The following is a 14,555-nucleotide window of genomic DNA, read 5'->3' on the forward strand; positions in this document are numbered from 1 at the left end:
TAAGGAGAGGAAATCAATTAGGTTGTATTATTTAGCTTGCCTGTTTTCTCTCTCAGGTGCAAGGTGTCTTGGGTAACCCTGCTGCCACTAGCATCAGTGGCCTCAGCTGCTTGCTTCGTGTCAGGAACCCAGAGGGAGATGCACTGATGGTCTATTTGAAGAGAGGTACCAGATATGAATCACTCACCTAAATCTGACTCTGTGCCCAAGCTGGTAGTTACTTCTGTAGAGGTTCATGACTAAATGTCAGGAGCATCTTTGTTTAAGAAGACAAAACACTTTTTAAAGCTTAAGGTTTAGTGACAGTCAAGAAACTTCAGCAAGTCTTCCCTTCACATTTTGTTCCCTAGAAATAAGGAATACAGCTTTTTTCAGCCATTTTGATGGCTTTTGCCAACCACTAGTCCCATAAAAACTCAAATTCTTTCCAATATATTGTCCTATTCAGTTCTGTTGTGTTGTGATTTCTCTTTATTAAGCAGTTTGTTTGAATATAGAAGGCATTATTAATGACCAGCTTGTACATAATTTAACAGTTCGCATTACTTTTGATTGTGAATTGTTCTAGTAATATACCAGCCAAGAAGTAAACTGCTCTCCACGAATCCCAAAACATTTCAGCTGAACTAATGAATGCATGAGACAAATTTTATTTATTTATTTATTTATTTATTTATGGTCTGAGTGTGGCTGATAGCACCACATCCATTGTGTGTCCAGCTTTAAGCCTCATGCCAAACTGGAAGCAAGATAACCAAATGCAGAATGCTGCAGGGTTTGAGTCAAAACTCTCTGCTCTCACTGTTTTCTTTGTACTTTCTATCCAAGACTCTGAGTCTCTATTTATTAGTATTAATAAAAATAAGGATCTAAGTCTCACTTGAAAAAAAGACAAGTCCCCAAGACTTGCTGCAATCAGTGTAATCGTGTTGATACCAGATCTACTCTAGATTTCTATATCCAAAATTCTATGGCTCATGCCCTCCTAGTCAGCAGGAGCTTTAATTGGCCACATTACACATTTTACCTTTTAAATGAGATAAGTTTATTTCATTTTTATCTGGGAGTTACTAACAGTGCTTGAAGGTGGAATATTGCCAACCTTACTGCATGCATCAGTTTAGGAGCTCTTTGCTGGCCATACATTATGACCAGCAAGAATAATGGCCCCAAAACATTTGATGATCTTGTATTGCTTCTGAAACTCAAAGTCTAGAAAAGGACTTTTAAAACTGAGTTTTGATCAGTTTGCTCCAGTCTGCAAGCAATTCAGAAGCATCCCTTGAGCTCCTCTTGAGCTTCTTTCCCATTCTGTCTACCCAGGACAGGAATTTACCTTCTCTGGACTCAAGGCCTTTGAGAGGACTGGCTTCCAGAACGTGCTGTCCGGCGTGTACCGCTCCGTGGTGCTCCCAGCAGCCGGCACATCCCAGACTGATGCTCAGCTGCTCTGCAGACAGGAGTGCAGCCGGGACTCCTGCTGTGATGGATTCATCCTGAGCCAGCTCCCGCTGGATGGAGGTACCTCCTGACTGCACTGAAAGAGTTCTGCTGTGGGAAACCAATGCTAAATGAGTAGAAGTCATTGCTGGGCACAGTACCCCCACCTTTGCATCATACTGGTGTCAGCAGCCTGTCTCTACATCACTGGCACTTATTGGTGTTGTCAATGTTTGAGTAATGCCCAAGACTTAATCTGTAGCAGTAAAGACCTGAGGTAGCATCCTGCTCTTGGAACAAAATGGACATTTTGAAGGGCTAAACCTGACAGAATTCCAGCAGTGTTTGGGCAATGCTCTTTGGAACATGGTGTGACTCTTGGGGCTGTCCTGTGCAGGGCCAGGAATTGGACTCAGTGATCCCTGTGGGTCCCTCCAACTCAGCCTATTCTCTCTGTGTGTGTGACATCTCATCCTGGTGAGATAAATCATTCTGAAAACACCTCTCTCTGTACTCAGCACAGCTTGGTGGCCAGAATTTGGTGCCTTTCAGCCGATGCAGAAGTTAAGAAGGTGCCTCCAGACAGAGTTCTTGTAGTGCAAATGAAAATCAGCTCCCTTTTAACAGCAGGAAAAAAGGATGCTAAACAGAATTATGTTACGTTAATGCATGCAGGAATGCTAAAATCTCCCAGGTCTGGGTGTCTAGCTAGGACAGCAAGTGGGAGTGGGATGGATGGAGCCTGGCAGAGGTGGGACTTTGGCAGAACCAGATTTTTGCCAGCAAGTTTAAGCACTTTATGTCAGTACACACTTTTTATAGTTTAAAATTCACATGGTACTGACTTTCCCCTTGGAGATGCATTTCCTGTAGGAAATGTGAAGTTCTAAATGACATGCCTCAAGTATTTAAGATGGGCTCTATCAACAGCGAGGAGTTGGACTTAAAGATTTTTGTGGGTCCCTTCCAATCCAGGATATTCTATGATTCTGTGAAATCCAGGCATGTGCTAGTGGCTGCTATGTGACAAGCACTTATCCAGTTTGGAGTGGAAACTAATCCTAAATTTATGAAAATCTGTGAAAATCTGTCACAAATTATCTGTGAAAATTGTCAAGAAGATATTTCCAGAAAATTTTTTGTTTTGGCATGTCATATTTTTTTACATCAAAATATTCTAGATGATCTTGTGAAGTCCATTTCTCTATATATTTACCATCAGATTTTGGATTCTCTCACTTGTGAGTGTAGAAGGTGAATGTTGTAGAGCTCTCTGTTTAGTTGGTGTGACCTATTTGGATCACTACTGCAGTTCAGTACTGCAGATCAGTACCAAATGCATTATTTGGACTTAAGCATTAAAAAAAAGAAAAAAGAAGGAAAAGGTAATATATTCAGTATCTCATGTACCCAGTCCATAAAAACAAACTAGAGAGGGCGCTGTAAAACCTTAGAAGTGCCTGAGCTGTGACAGCAAGTGCAAGTGTAAAACCACAGCCTGAGCTGTGACAGCAAGTGCAAAGCAAGAGCTGAGTATTAGAAGTTATGGGAACAGATACCAGAACATGTGGCCTTAAACTTGCTGGTCCCCCGACTCACATCACAGTGCTGGAGGAGACTCAGGCCTGGGATGACTGAAATCAGGCACCAGTTCAGGAAACCATTGCAGTAAAAATATGTATGTGCTTTTTTTGGTTCAGAACCTGAGACTGTAAGACCATCAAAGGATTGGATGTGTCTCTGTGGTGCTATAAAGTGCTGAGAACATTGTTGGGTATTATCAGATAATACTATTATTTTATTAGGTGATAATAGTATGTGCTTGAAATCTCTGAAAAACAGCCTACAAATGTTTAGTTTGGGTGTGAGTAGCTAACCTTAGCACTCCAATTTGAGCATATGGCTCTGATTTGCTTATTTGGATTTTTTTTTTTGGTAGAGAATGGTATCTCTCTCAGTGTCACAGGTTCAGGTTCAGTTGGCACTTAAAGAAATTATTGGGGGTCTTGGACGAAAAGCTCTGTGTAGGTGCAGAGCATTAGTGGAATGATGCAGCTGTGTCTTTGCCTGCCCCTAGGTACCATTCTGTGCAGTTTGCTGAGCTCCCCAGATGTGCTGATCTGCAGTGCCAAAGGCTGGAATCCAACACCAACCTCAGCCATGGGTGGGATGTGTAACAGCATGAGCTATGACGAGAAGGAGGAGAGATTTTCCTTCACCCTGGGAGGACAAGTGTTCAGTGGAAGTATGTCAATGAATTACCTCAATTTACATTAGTTCTCTTTAATTGTTGTATAGACTTTGCCTTATTCACCAGCCTGCTCGTGTACTCCAGTGCTTTTTTCAAGTTAATCCATATCACAAGAGCATAAGAATTCTCTGACTGGATGCTTTGTTAGATAGATGGATCTCTCACATTTTGCCACGTGAACATTAATGGAAGTCGGGACTGTGTTCAGTATGTCACTCTGTAGTACTTCCAGCATTTAATTCAGGCAGATCCAAGCCAATATTCTGAAAGAATGATGAAGTCTGGAGCAAAGATAAAAAGGGAGATGCTCAGATCTGCATGGTAAAAGCAATGATGGGAAATTCAGTAAAGTTTCACACCCTGGACCCAGACTAGCCCCATGACACCTGGGACCTTCTTCCTTAGACTTTTATATTGTAATTAAGGTGATGCATAGTCTAGTGATGTGTTTTCTCTGCCATTTCTGAGCATTTAAAAATATCTGTTTAATTTAAACAGCTATTCTAACAAAATTTTTTCTTTAATAGCTTCTCAGTTGGTGGAAGAGGCAGAAAGAAATTTCACCACCTTTCAGGAAGTTTACCTGTGGAGAGGTAAGTTATCTCACAGAATTTCTGACAAAAGCTTATGATGAACTGTAGGAAGTGGCAGATGTCTATTCTATAATGGAAGTGTCATTATCACTTCATTTTATTCTGTCCAAATTAAGACACAACTCAGAAGTCAATTTTGGCAGGGATGTATAATCTGGAGTAATTCTTCTACTGTCAGTTTAATGAAATTTGAGTAAATTCTTGTGTCTGAGAACATGGTTTATTACTTTTAATACCCTTGATATCATACAGACACCTGCCTTTGTCCCATCGGTGTCCAAGTACCATAGTAATTTGGCACTTTAAGCATAATTACATGGGTTATGTTAATTAGCACAATAACTGCATTTTTTTTTCTTTATGAATCCTACCATGTACATGGCAGAACCTGCACAAATGGTTTGTAATAATGCTTTATAAGTGCACACATCCTCCAGAGCACTGATGCTGAATGCAGAGTGATTGAGGATGTGGCATTTACTTTTGTCATCCAAACAATGCATTTTGGTTTAGGTTTTCCCCAGAGGTATACAGACATGGTTTTATTCATTCTCAATTCAACATTTGCTAGAACTACCAAAGGAGTTTTCCTAAGTGGTGCACTTTATATATTTGTTAAATTTTGGGAACTAGGAATTATCTTGTCTTGTGAAAGAAAGATAAAGGGAATTACTCTGCTCTTTGATTCCTGTTTCATTCCAGACTCCGATATGGTCACGAGAATGAAAACCTCTGCGTGTGAGGCTGCTGCTTTGAAGACAGAAAACGACCTTGTGTTATCAGGTATTAGAGCAATAGCAGACAGAGAAGGCAGCAGAAGAGAGCAGAGAAGGGGTGCAGAATTTAACCAGAAAATATAATATATTGCTCCATATGTTCATAATTATATAGGTATTACAAAGTCCAGAGGATTTCTCTTAAGAAGGAAGTCTGATACAGGTTTTGAGAAAGATGTTCAAAATGTAGGCCTGGCTTTATGATTTTTACCTTCCCAGGCCAGGCTGGAAATGAAAGTGTTAAAATGTTCTGTGAAATTGGTTCTTTCAAACTTACTGAACTGGAGAGACACAGGAAATATTAGTTGGCTGAGAAAAAATTTTACATAAACCCAGGAATGAAATCCTTGGCCTGGGTACCTGGGCATCTTTACTGCTACTGACAGTATGGCTGTAAATATGATACTTAGAGAAACCCAGGATGAAACTGCAATCACAAGAGTTTCTTCCATGCATGGTGACAGTGAGGAACCTGTGAACTTCTCTTTGCTCCTTTGTTATTCCAGGGTTTGCTCTTGGTTATACTCAGTCATGCATACGTCCAAAATAATTTGTAGGAAGTTTCTGGAGTTCATTTGGGCCTTCAGCACCATAATCCTAAGAGAAAGTGAGCAGTGGAGTTTGCTGAGAGCACCTTGTTTCATCTTTAATGAACTGCAATCTTTGCTGAGGAGTCTTGATGAATGTCTGAGGACATGATTTAATATGTGCAAAATTCTAAAGGAAGTGAATTGCTGATTTTGCTTATGAAATTTGAAAGGAAGGTAAAGTAATTTAAAAACCTAAAAATTCCCATTTACCTAGCAGAGCTCCTATACAATTAGGGGTATTTTAAAATAGACTTAAAAAGAGAGGGAAAAACATTCACTTAATACGGTTGGTGAAATTCTCTTGCTTTTACCTGCTAAGGCATGAGTGCAACCCTCAGGGTTCTTCATTTACCTTGCTGGGGCTGATGATATCATTAAAACCTGCAGTTATGCAAGGAATGCAGTTTTTACCTCCATCCCTAAGTCTTCGTCTTGACACCAGCTGTTTAAGAGAAACTGAAGGTTGAAGTTATGACTTGAGAGGTAACGGGAATTATAGGTTACCTTTTTTAGGAAGTCGTGAATACATCTGGGAAAATGTCTATAGAGCTATTAGGACTTGATAATAATTTGTGAAACACAGGGTAACATATCTTTTCTAGTTTCTGATAGAAAATTCAAAGCTACAGTGCATTTCCAGCTTGTCAGTAGGTGCTTCAGCACTTCAACAGCAATCATCATCATGTCTTTACTTTCCCTTGTTTTCATTATTGTCTGGTTGTTTCACTGCATGTAAGATTAAGCAACACAGTATCTCACAATGTTGGAACTGGGGATGAGACCTGCTGATGGCATTTGATAAATAATAAAGTGTTTATGAAGAAATTTGTAAGAGATCAGTGAAGAGCGTCCATCTCTTTTAATACTGGACCCTTATAGAAAGGGGATAAATTTGGAAACTGAACAAAATAGCCGTGATTGATTGTTTCAGAGGGAGCTGAGGAGGTATAAATAATTTCACACGTCTAAAGGTCACAGGCAGGTGACAGAAAGGAGTTATTTAATGTGGTCTGTGGGAGCATAAGTTAGGGGAAATGAGGTTAAATGACTGAAATAGGTATTAAGCTTGTCAAGAAAACTTCTAACACTGAGAGGTGTAAAAGCTGCTCAAGGGAATGTAATGAAACTGCTACATTTTGGATTAACAAACCTAGATCGATTAAGGATTGCAAACATCCTCTGAATCATCATGCTTCACTGTTGGGATATTGTGTTGCACGACAGAGTAGAGAGAACCCTCTAATTTCTAGGAGCTGGGATTTTCATCTAGTTTTTGGATGTTGGAAATAGTCTGGAAGTGCTGTTTTGTGCAGCTGGAAGTGCAGCTTGGTGAGGAGGCATGGCCTACAGGAGAGTCACTGTGGGTGGACAATTCTGTTATTAAAAGCAGCCTTTGGTGTATTCTAGCCCTACAAAATGATTGCAGCTGTTTTACTGTGAAAGGCAGAATTTTATACATAAATAAATTTAATTCATTCCAGATCATAGTTAATTTTTTTGGTGGGATTCTTTGTTTGTTTGTTTGTATCTCAGATTCCACAAAGGATCTTTTCTACCTAATGGACAACAGCCAGATACAAAGTGACCAGAACAATTCTCTCCCTTACCAGCAGTATTGGGTCTTCAGGCAGAAGTACTCAGCTGAGAAAGCTCTGCTTTGGTGTCTGACACGTAAGACATCTTAGAGACTGCTATTCTGTAGGGAATAATAATTAACTAAAAGCTTTTAATAGGTGTTATAATAATGATGAGTAGAAACTTTGGACTTTGAGATTTTATGTAGAAAACCTAAAGTTTTCATGGAAATTGCCAATGGGGCCACCTGTTTCTTCCTTACAGTCTTTGCCTGCCATGGCATGCCCATAATTCACCATCAGGGTTCCCCTGTCATGGGCAAGAGAAGTCAAAGGTGCAGCTTGGGCAATGCTCTGCTGTTCTTGAAATATACCCCTCCAAACAGGGACATGGCACAGTGGTAAAAGAAGATAAAATGCAGATATTTCGGGTTAATGGTAAAGTATATTTTAATGCAGTAAATGGAGGTTTTCTAGCTCTACCAGGAAATCAGAACTCAGAGTACTAAACAGTGCACAAACATCACTGTAAGAAGTCAGTAGAGCTATTTCTGTTTAAAATTAAGCATTGACATACATTACAGGAGCCATTGCCATGGTAATTGAGAAATGGGTTTGACAGCTTTGGTTCTGTTCTGAAGGTGCTCTATTACCCTGGGGCAAACTTCAGACCAAATTGCTACAAGCAAATGTCTTGAGCAGGTGATTCTAGGAAAGTTATGTTTAATTTTGTGTGGTGCTTGAATGCTCCAGAAATATTTTTTGTAAAACCTTCCTAAGACATTGTAGACATTATTGTCCTTTTTATTTGTTGGAGACCATGACCGATGCAGAGTTCTTTTATGATTATACAATTTGTATATCAGATTTACTAAAAAAGAAAGAGATCTTTATAAATTAAAATATTAAAGAGAGACCAATACATTGGAGTAATTCTTGTCACTGCTGGGGAATTTATCTTCCCATTTAGATGTGCTGTAACTCCTCCACTGTGCTCTCCAGGTAAACCTGCTCCTCAGTGCCACTAGAGCCAGAATGTGTCCCTCTTTCTCTTGCACTTCTAATGAATTAAATAAATTAATTTGCACAATTAGTAGGATAATACTGAAATTCTCACTTTTATTTGTTGCTGGTGGATAGCTTTAAGTGCTCTGAAGACATGAAAAGGAGCAGAGAGGGAAAGGAAGCCTCGTGTGTGTAACTGTTCATGACTTTGCTTCCTAGGTTGTGCCCAAGAGGAAGAGTTTTGTCGAATGGCAGATCTGCAAAATGCCACAGACAAATACTTTGTGTGTACCCTCTATCCAGAGGCACAGATTTGTGACAACAGCATCGACCAAATACCAGGAAACTGTGCAACTGTGCTGCCCTGGCAACCACAGACACTGTACCATAAAATAGGCAAGTTTTGCTATTTGTGTGTATAATGTTTGCTCTCACCCTGGTAATGCAAGTCAGTGTTTTGGCTCTTGATTCTGAGATAAAAAGTCTACATGAATGAATGAGTCCTGCAATGTGATGGTGCAAGGGCAGGTCAGGCTGTCCGGGGTGTGGGTTTTAATTTTCAGTTCAGAATGGAAAGATATTAACCACGAATTTCACTCTCTTCAACTCAGCTATTCCCAAATCAGAGGGTCCGAGTGGATCTCAAATTTGTATACCAGTTTATAGCCCTTTTTATAATATGGGTGAAATAGGAGTGTCATTGGAATGTCACAATTAAAATTTCTACGGTAGCTAAATAATGCAAAAAATTGAAAGCACTAAGTATAATTTTTAAATTTTTAAAATTATTTTTTAGGAAATGCAGAGCTATAGACGTGGATTTTAACCTTTGCTCTTTGAATACTTGGGAAGTTCAGTGTTTTTCTCATAGGGCAGTTGTAAGGAAGCTGGACAAACAAGCCTGTTATCACTGTACAGGAACATGTAATTTTACTGTGACAAATGTGAAGGTCCACTGGACTACAGTATTCAATCATGTCATTTTGGGGAGCCCAAAGGGCAGCATGGGTTGAATAATGTGTGAGCACACTGGAGTCTTCCAATCTGGAACTGTACCCCAGTTTAAGGCCTTGTGGAAGAACTAGCATCAATACAGATCTCACAAACAAAAGGCTTGGCTGGAAGTCTTGCCTTGGCAATGTACCTTGCTCAGCTTTCAGAGCCTTCACTTGGGGAATTTTTATTCATCTTCAGGCTTAACAATCAAGATTTTGCTGTGATAGAACTCTCTTTTAATTGACCAGAGCCCAGCATAGAAATATAGACTGGACCCCTACTATTTGATTACTTGACCAGTATTTGTATACAACAAAGTTAAACTGATTTTTCCAATTTTGTTTTTTCCTTCCAGTCACTCTTAAAAGTTCTGTGAAGAGCTTCTACACACGTGTACCATTCCAGAAAGTAACAGAAATCTCAGTGAGGAATAAGACTGACATGAGCAGAAAAGCTGTTTCAGATGGGTAGGACATGACTGTTTTCATTTGTTTTCCCTGGAATTTTAACCATGTGTAAAATTCCAAGGCCTTGTTATGCAGATAAAGGTGATCAGAAGTATTGATCCAAGAATTGCATTATTTGGGAGTTTAGTGAAGAGAAAAAAGCATATGGGTTAAAGGGTATTTATAATTGAGTTACTATAGAATTATTAATTATAGACATGAAAATTATTACTTATAATGCTACAAATTACTAGCTGGTCAGTTAGATCTCTTAGTAAGGATACACCAAATCAATTTAGGCTGATATTTTTAGGGCAGATATCAAAATAATAATCTAAATTATTGGATGTATTCTGGTAGATATACTCTGATCAAGCATAATTTCACCTACATATGGAAAATGTATGGAAGTGTGTATGAAGTACCATACTGGTTCTTCAGCCTTATTGTCGAAGGCATCTCTACAGGCTCTCAGTGTATAGTGCCACCAAATTCCAAATGTCTAATGATGCTAATGGTAATGTTTTTCCTTTCCTAGGTTTTTTGAGTGTGAGCGTTGGTGTGATGCTGACCCTTGTTGCACAGGATTTGGCTTTTTTAATGACTCCCAGCTGTCAGGTATTTTTCCCATTTTTATTTTTAAAATAACTTTAAGTCTTTCTTCGTTATCCAAATTTTACCATTCTTTTGCTCTGAAGAGCACTTTAAAGGCCCTTTCAGATCTCATGCACCTCTATTTAGCACCTTTTCGAGTAACCATAACCATTTCTAGGAGTTCAGCCCAATGGCACATTCCACATTTCAGAAATTATTACGAAAACTTCATGAGAATCAGTTCTTAAGAGGCTGCAGTTCCAACAGCATAAAATTCAAACTGATAAAACTCCAGTTATTTCTCATTCATCAACTTCTCTTCAAACGTGTTGCTTGACTTCTTTTAGTGATTTTTCCCCTTTTATGTTGTTTCATTTTTCAAAGCCTAAAGGACTCTGAAATCTAAATATTACTGAAATTAGGTGCATGCAAGCACATAATGTCTGTGGATACTCAGGGGCAGTTTAGCCTTTTGGCTTTCTTGGTTCTCTGACCTTCTCTGCTCCCAAATTTTAATCTTCTATTTGAGGAAGAAAGTCTTCAGCTGGTGTTTAAAACTGGATACCACCCAGGTCAAAGTCAATTAAATAGATTTTAGTATATTATTCCAAATTTAGATTTAGGCCACTGAAATGTGTAACTTTGTTTTTGGAAGAGTCATGTGCTGATCAACTCTCCCTGAGGTCATTAGGATGTGCTGTTTTTATAATTCATTTTGGAATTTGAAACACTTCAGAAATGCATATTTTTAATTCCTTTTTTTGTTGAGCAGACAAAATTTTCACTTGGTCAAAAAAAATGAATACCTTAGAAAATTAATCCAGTGTAGTTTAGATAAGAATTAATGTGCAAATAAAAATAGTTGAAAGTTTTCATACCTCCTTATGATCATATGAAATATGAAGTCTTAACTGAATATGACATGGGGTTTCTTTAAATAGTTTGAAAAAAATGACAAATTTTAAGGCACCCAACATGCAAAATGGACACATTTTTAGTTTATCTGATTAATATTTAATATCTGTGACATTTAAGACATCCAGTCTTGGCACTCATATAGTCAAGAGAACTTTCAGTAGTGATTTTAATATGAGCTAAAATCTTCAGTAAAACTGTGTTTCAAACCCTCTATTATTTTTCAGGAACAAAATTATTTACACTCAACTTTGAAAGAATTCTTACCTTCATATAAGTAGGGGACATGTTTCAACATACACGCAGATTTTTAATTGCATTAACCTGAAAGGGCTGCTTGCTCAGAGTCTTGATCTTTGCTCAGTGGAAATCCTCTGTGACCTTGGATCATAATGGATTATAATGCTGGTAACCCACCTTTCCTCACGCTGAATTCATTGGCATTTTTCAAAACTAGTTTCAATAACTTGGCAGATTTTAGGTATTTCCATCCTTTGATTTCTAAGTCAATTGAATTTCATTTAACGCTCAGTGGAATCACTCTGTGTTGTCTTTCCTCACAACACTATCTAGAAACGGAAAGTTTCCCTCCTTATTTCTATAACCATGAATGTCCTTGGCAGGTGGAAAGATCGTGTGCATGACTCTAAACAGCCTTGGAATCCAGACATGTGCTGAGGAAAGAAGAAGTGCTTGGCACATTTCAAATTGCAGTTCACCAGATGCTGAAGTCAAAATACACCCATTTGGCTGGTATCAAAATCCTGGTAAGTGATGCAGGACACATGACCTTTCTAACAAATTTCTGCACATTTAAGTTTATTATTTAGCTTCAGTGTATAAAAATTCCAGCTTCCAACTGTAGGACCCATTTGCAAGGACCACAAATAGAAAAGGCAAACAAGTATGTGCAAAGGAAAGAAAGGTGCAATTTAATATCCATTTTAATAGAAAAGGGATAGCAATACCTCAAAGATGTATAATTTATTTTCTTAGATTGTATGGGGGAACTTGTGGCCAATGTTGGAATTCAAATATATTTTGCCTCACTGGACAGTCCTGGTCAGGAAAACATTCTTTGTTTCTCACTCCTGGGCTTATGGTTTTATCATCTGTGTGGATGCATAACCTCAAAAGGTTTGGGCTTGCTATAGAATTTAAAATTCACTTTTGGCTGTTTTGGTAAAGAAAGGACCAACACCACATTCCAAAGTAGCCCTGTATTTTTCAAGCAGTAAGAAGCCATCATGTGTTTAAACAGAAGAGCAGTTATGAGAGGTTGGGTTATTTCTGCAGGAGGAATCAAAACCCCTCCTAGTCAAGGTGGATTTTGTTTTCTGTGGAGAAACAAAAGGTTCATTTCTTTGTTGAAAACTTTAGATGGATTTGCCATTTGTCATGCTCCTTTTGGGCAGATCTAGTTCTACTTTGTTAGGCTTTGATTTTGCATAACTGAAAAAATAACAAAAACAATTACCTGCCTGTCCTTTTCCCCCTTTTTGGGAGGACAGCTTGTTACTTGGTCACACAGACCCAGCTCCAGAGTGGAGAGGCCCCATGGGGGCAGGTCTGGGGATGTTGACAGAACCAGGGAAAAAAATCTGAATAAGGAGTACTTTTTCCTGCTTTTACACTCCCTTAGTTCTTGTAGAATAAAGAAGGGCTGATAGCTGAGAGGAGAGGAGGGCACAAAGCATGGATATATGTTGTCCAGGGAATGTGATAGAAACATAATCCAGTTAAAGCTGTGTAGAGATTGATCAGATATTGTGGCATTATATTGTGTTTTACAGTGTTGATAAAGAAAACCTTCTTTCACACTCTATCTGAAATATGAACTCAATGTTGAGCTTTTCAAGTCCTGCACTAGCCCTATGCCCACAGAACCATCCATGTCCTCCTCTCGTGGGACAGCCCTTGATAAAGGGTGGAGACAGCATGGACTCACTATGGAAGCTGCGAAGGGGTGGGCTGAGGGTCTAGCACTGAGAGGAAGGGAACAACAGCCCTGATAAAGCAATGGCAACATCCTGATGTCAGGGGGAGTTGAGAGGCAGACAGGGGTAAGAGTGAAGAATAGAAGAAAGGTGGAGCGAAGAGGAGACAGCAGAGCTGTAGATACACTTCCCTTTCTTGGAATTGTTTTCCCCTTGTTGGCAAAGAACCAACAAAAAATAAAGGCTGTTTCTCACGTGATGGACAGAAGGACGATGAAGAGGAGCTTGGGGTATATGCAAAGTAGGGAGTGTTAGGAGAGACAGTGACATTTCCTTATGCATCAAGGGAGCTACAGATGTGTTTCCACCGTAACATACAGCAAGGCACAGATGTTTATGCAAATGGAGATATTTACAGACAAAAATTTGTATCAGTTTTGCTGGTGAGTTGAAGGTCTGGGAACCAGGAAAAGGAACAAAAAGGTTCAGAGGCTAAAAAAGGAAAATGAGTGAAATCTAAAGGAGTGATTCACTGTAGGCAGTGGGATGTTAGCATGAAGCAGGGTCTTTGGTTTTATTCCACAGTCTTGTTTGTGGAAGGTATTTCTGTCTCCATGTTTCATAACAGGCTAAGTTGATGTGTGAGCTGTTTGCTGCACAGCACTGCTCATGAGCAGTTTGATTTTGAATAGTCAGAGCTGCAGCTCAGTCAACAAGGAGCAGAGAGTAGCATTTGAAAGAGCTATGGATAGCCCCAATTCTTCACTGCTGTGAACGGGAAAACCTCAGAGTTCTTAGAAACATCTATTGGTTACATGCATGGGAAATACAAAGTGGAAGAAATTAACAGAAAATCAGATCTGTCTTCAGCTTCTGTAGGGATTGTCATTTATTATGTCTTAGTGGAAAATGTATAACTGATTTGACTAGCCAAAGTGTTTTACAAAATATGAAGGCACAGGGGAAACTTCATTTTTATTATTTGTGATTACAAAATATTTATGGGAAGTATTAGCAAATGAGAAGTTTTGTGTATGGAAATGAATATGAAGTTCTGGATATGATGAATTCTTATTTGAACTTTAATTTGGAAAGTGTTGTGCTGAAAAAGGCCTTTTTTCTAATTTGTTTTTTTGAGAAATTCCAGTTTGCTGGAAGCAGAGAATCTCATGTCTCTCCTAATGCAGAACCACAAATACAAAGAAGGGTTTGAAAAAAACCACAGAACTACTGAAATCAGTTGCTCATAACTGCATGTCAAAAAGTGCTTGTAGGTGTGTTTACAAATACAGAAATTCAGGGAAGTCTGGTTCCCTGTATGAGTTCAAAAGGTTTAGATAGCAAAGCAGCCCTTGCATCCTTGCTCTTGGTGTGGAGAAGATGCAACACCCAGATCCCAGAAGTAATGCTGGAAATACTGAGTGTCAACTGCATTTTA

At 38.9% G+C, this 14,555-nt stretch overlaps 1 protein-coding gene across 1 annotated transcript in view; it reads left to right on the forward strand.

The window, feature by feature from the left end:
• Positions 1-14,555, forward strand: part of TG (thyroglobulin) — a 147,602-nt gene that overhangs the window by 43,618 nt on the left and 89,429 nt on the right. The window contains exons 22-31 of the mRNA XM_032110165.1: positions 57-165; positions 1,324-1,521; positions 3,518-3,685; positions 4,219-4,284; positions 4,987-5,067; positions 7,184-7,321; positions 8,449-8,625; positions 9,581-9,692; positions 10,210-10,289; positions 11,804-11,947. Coding sequence (XP_031966056.1) covers positions 57-165; positions 1,324-1,521; positions 3,518-3,685; positions 4,219-4,284; positions 4,987-5,067; positions 7,184-7,321; positions 8,449-8,625; positions 9,581-9,692; positions 10,210-10,289; positions 11,804-11,947 — 1,273 coding nt within the window. The remainder of the gene's footprint in view (positions 1-56; positions 166-1,323; positions 1,522-3,517; positions 3,686-4,218; positions 4,285-4,986; positions 5,068-7,183; positions 7,322-8,448; positions 8,626-9,580; positions 9,693-10,209; positions 10,290-11,803; positions 11,948-14,555) is intronic.

This window comes from Corvus moneduloides, chromosome 1 (genome assembly GCF_009650955.1).
Source record: "Corvus moneduloides isolate bCorMon1 chromosome 1, bCorMon1.pri, whole genome shotgun sequence".
In the NCBI taxonomy this organism is placed as follows: domain Eukaryota; kingdom Metazoa; phylum Chordata; class Aves; order Passeriformes; family Corvidae; genus Corvus; species Corvus moneduloides.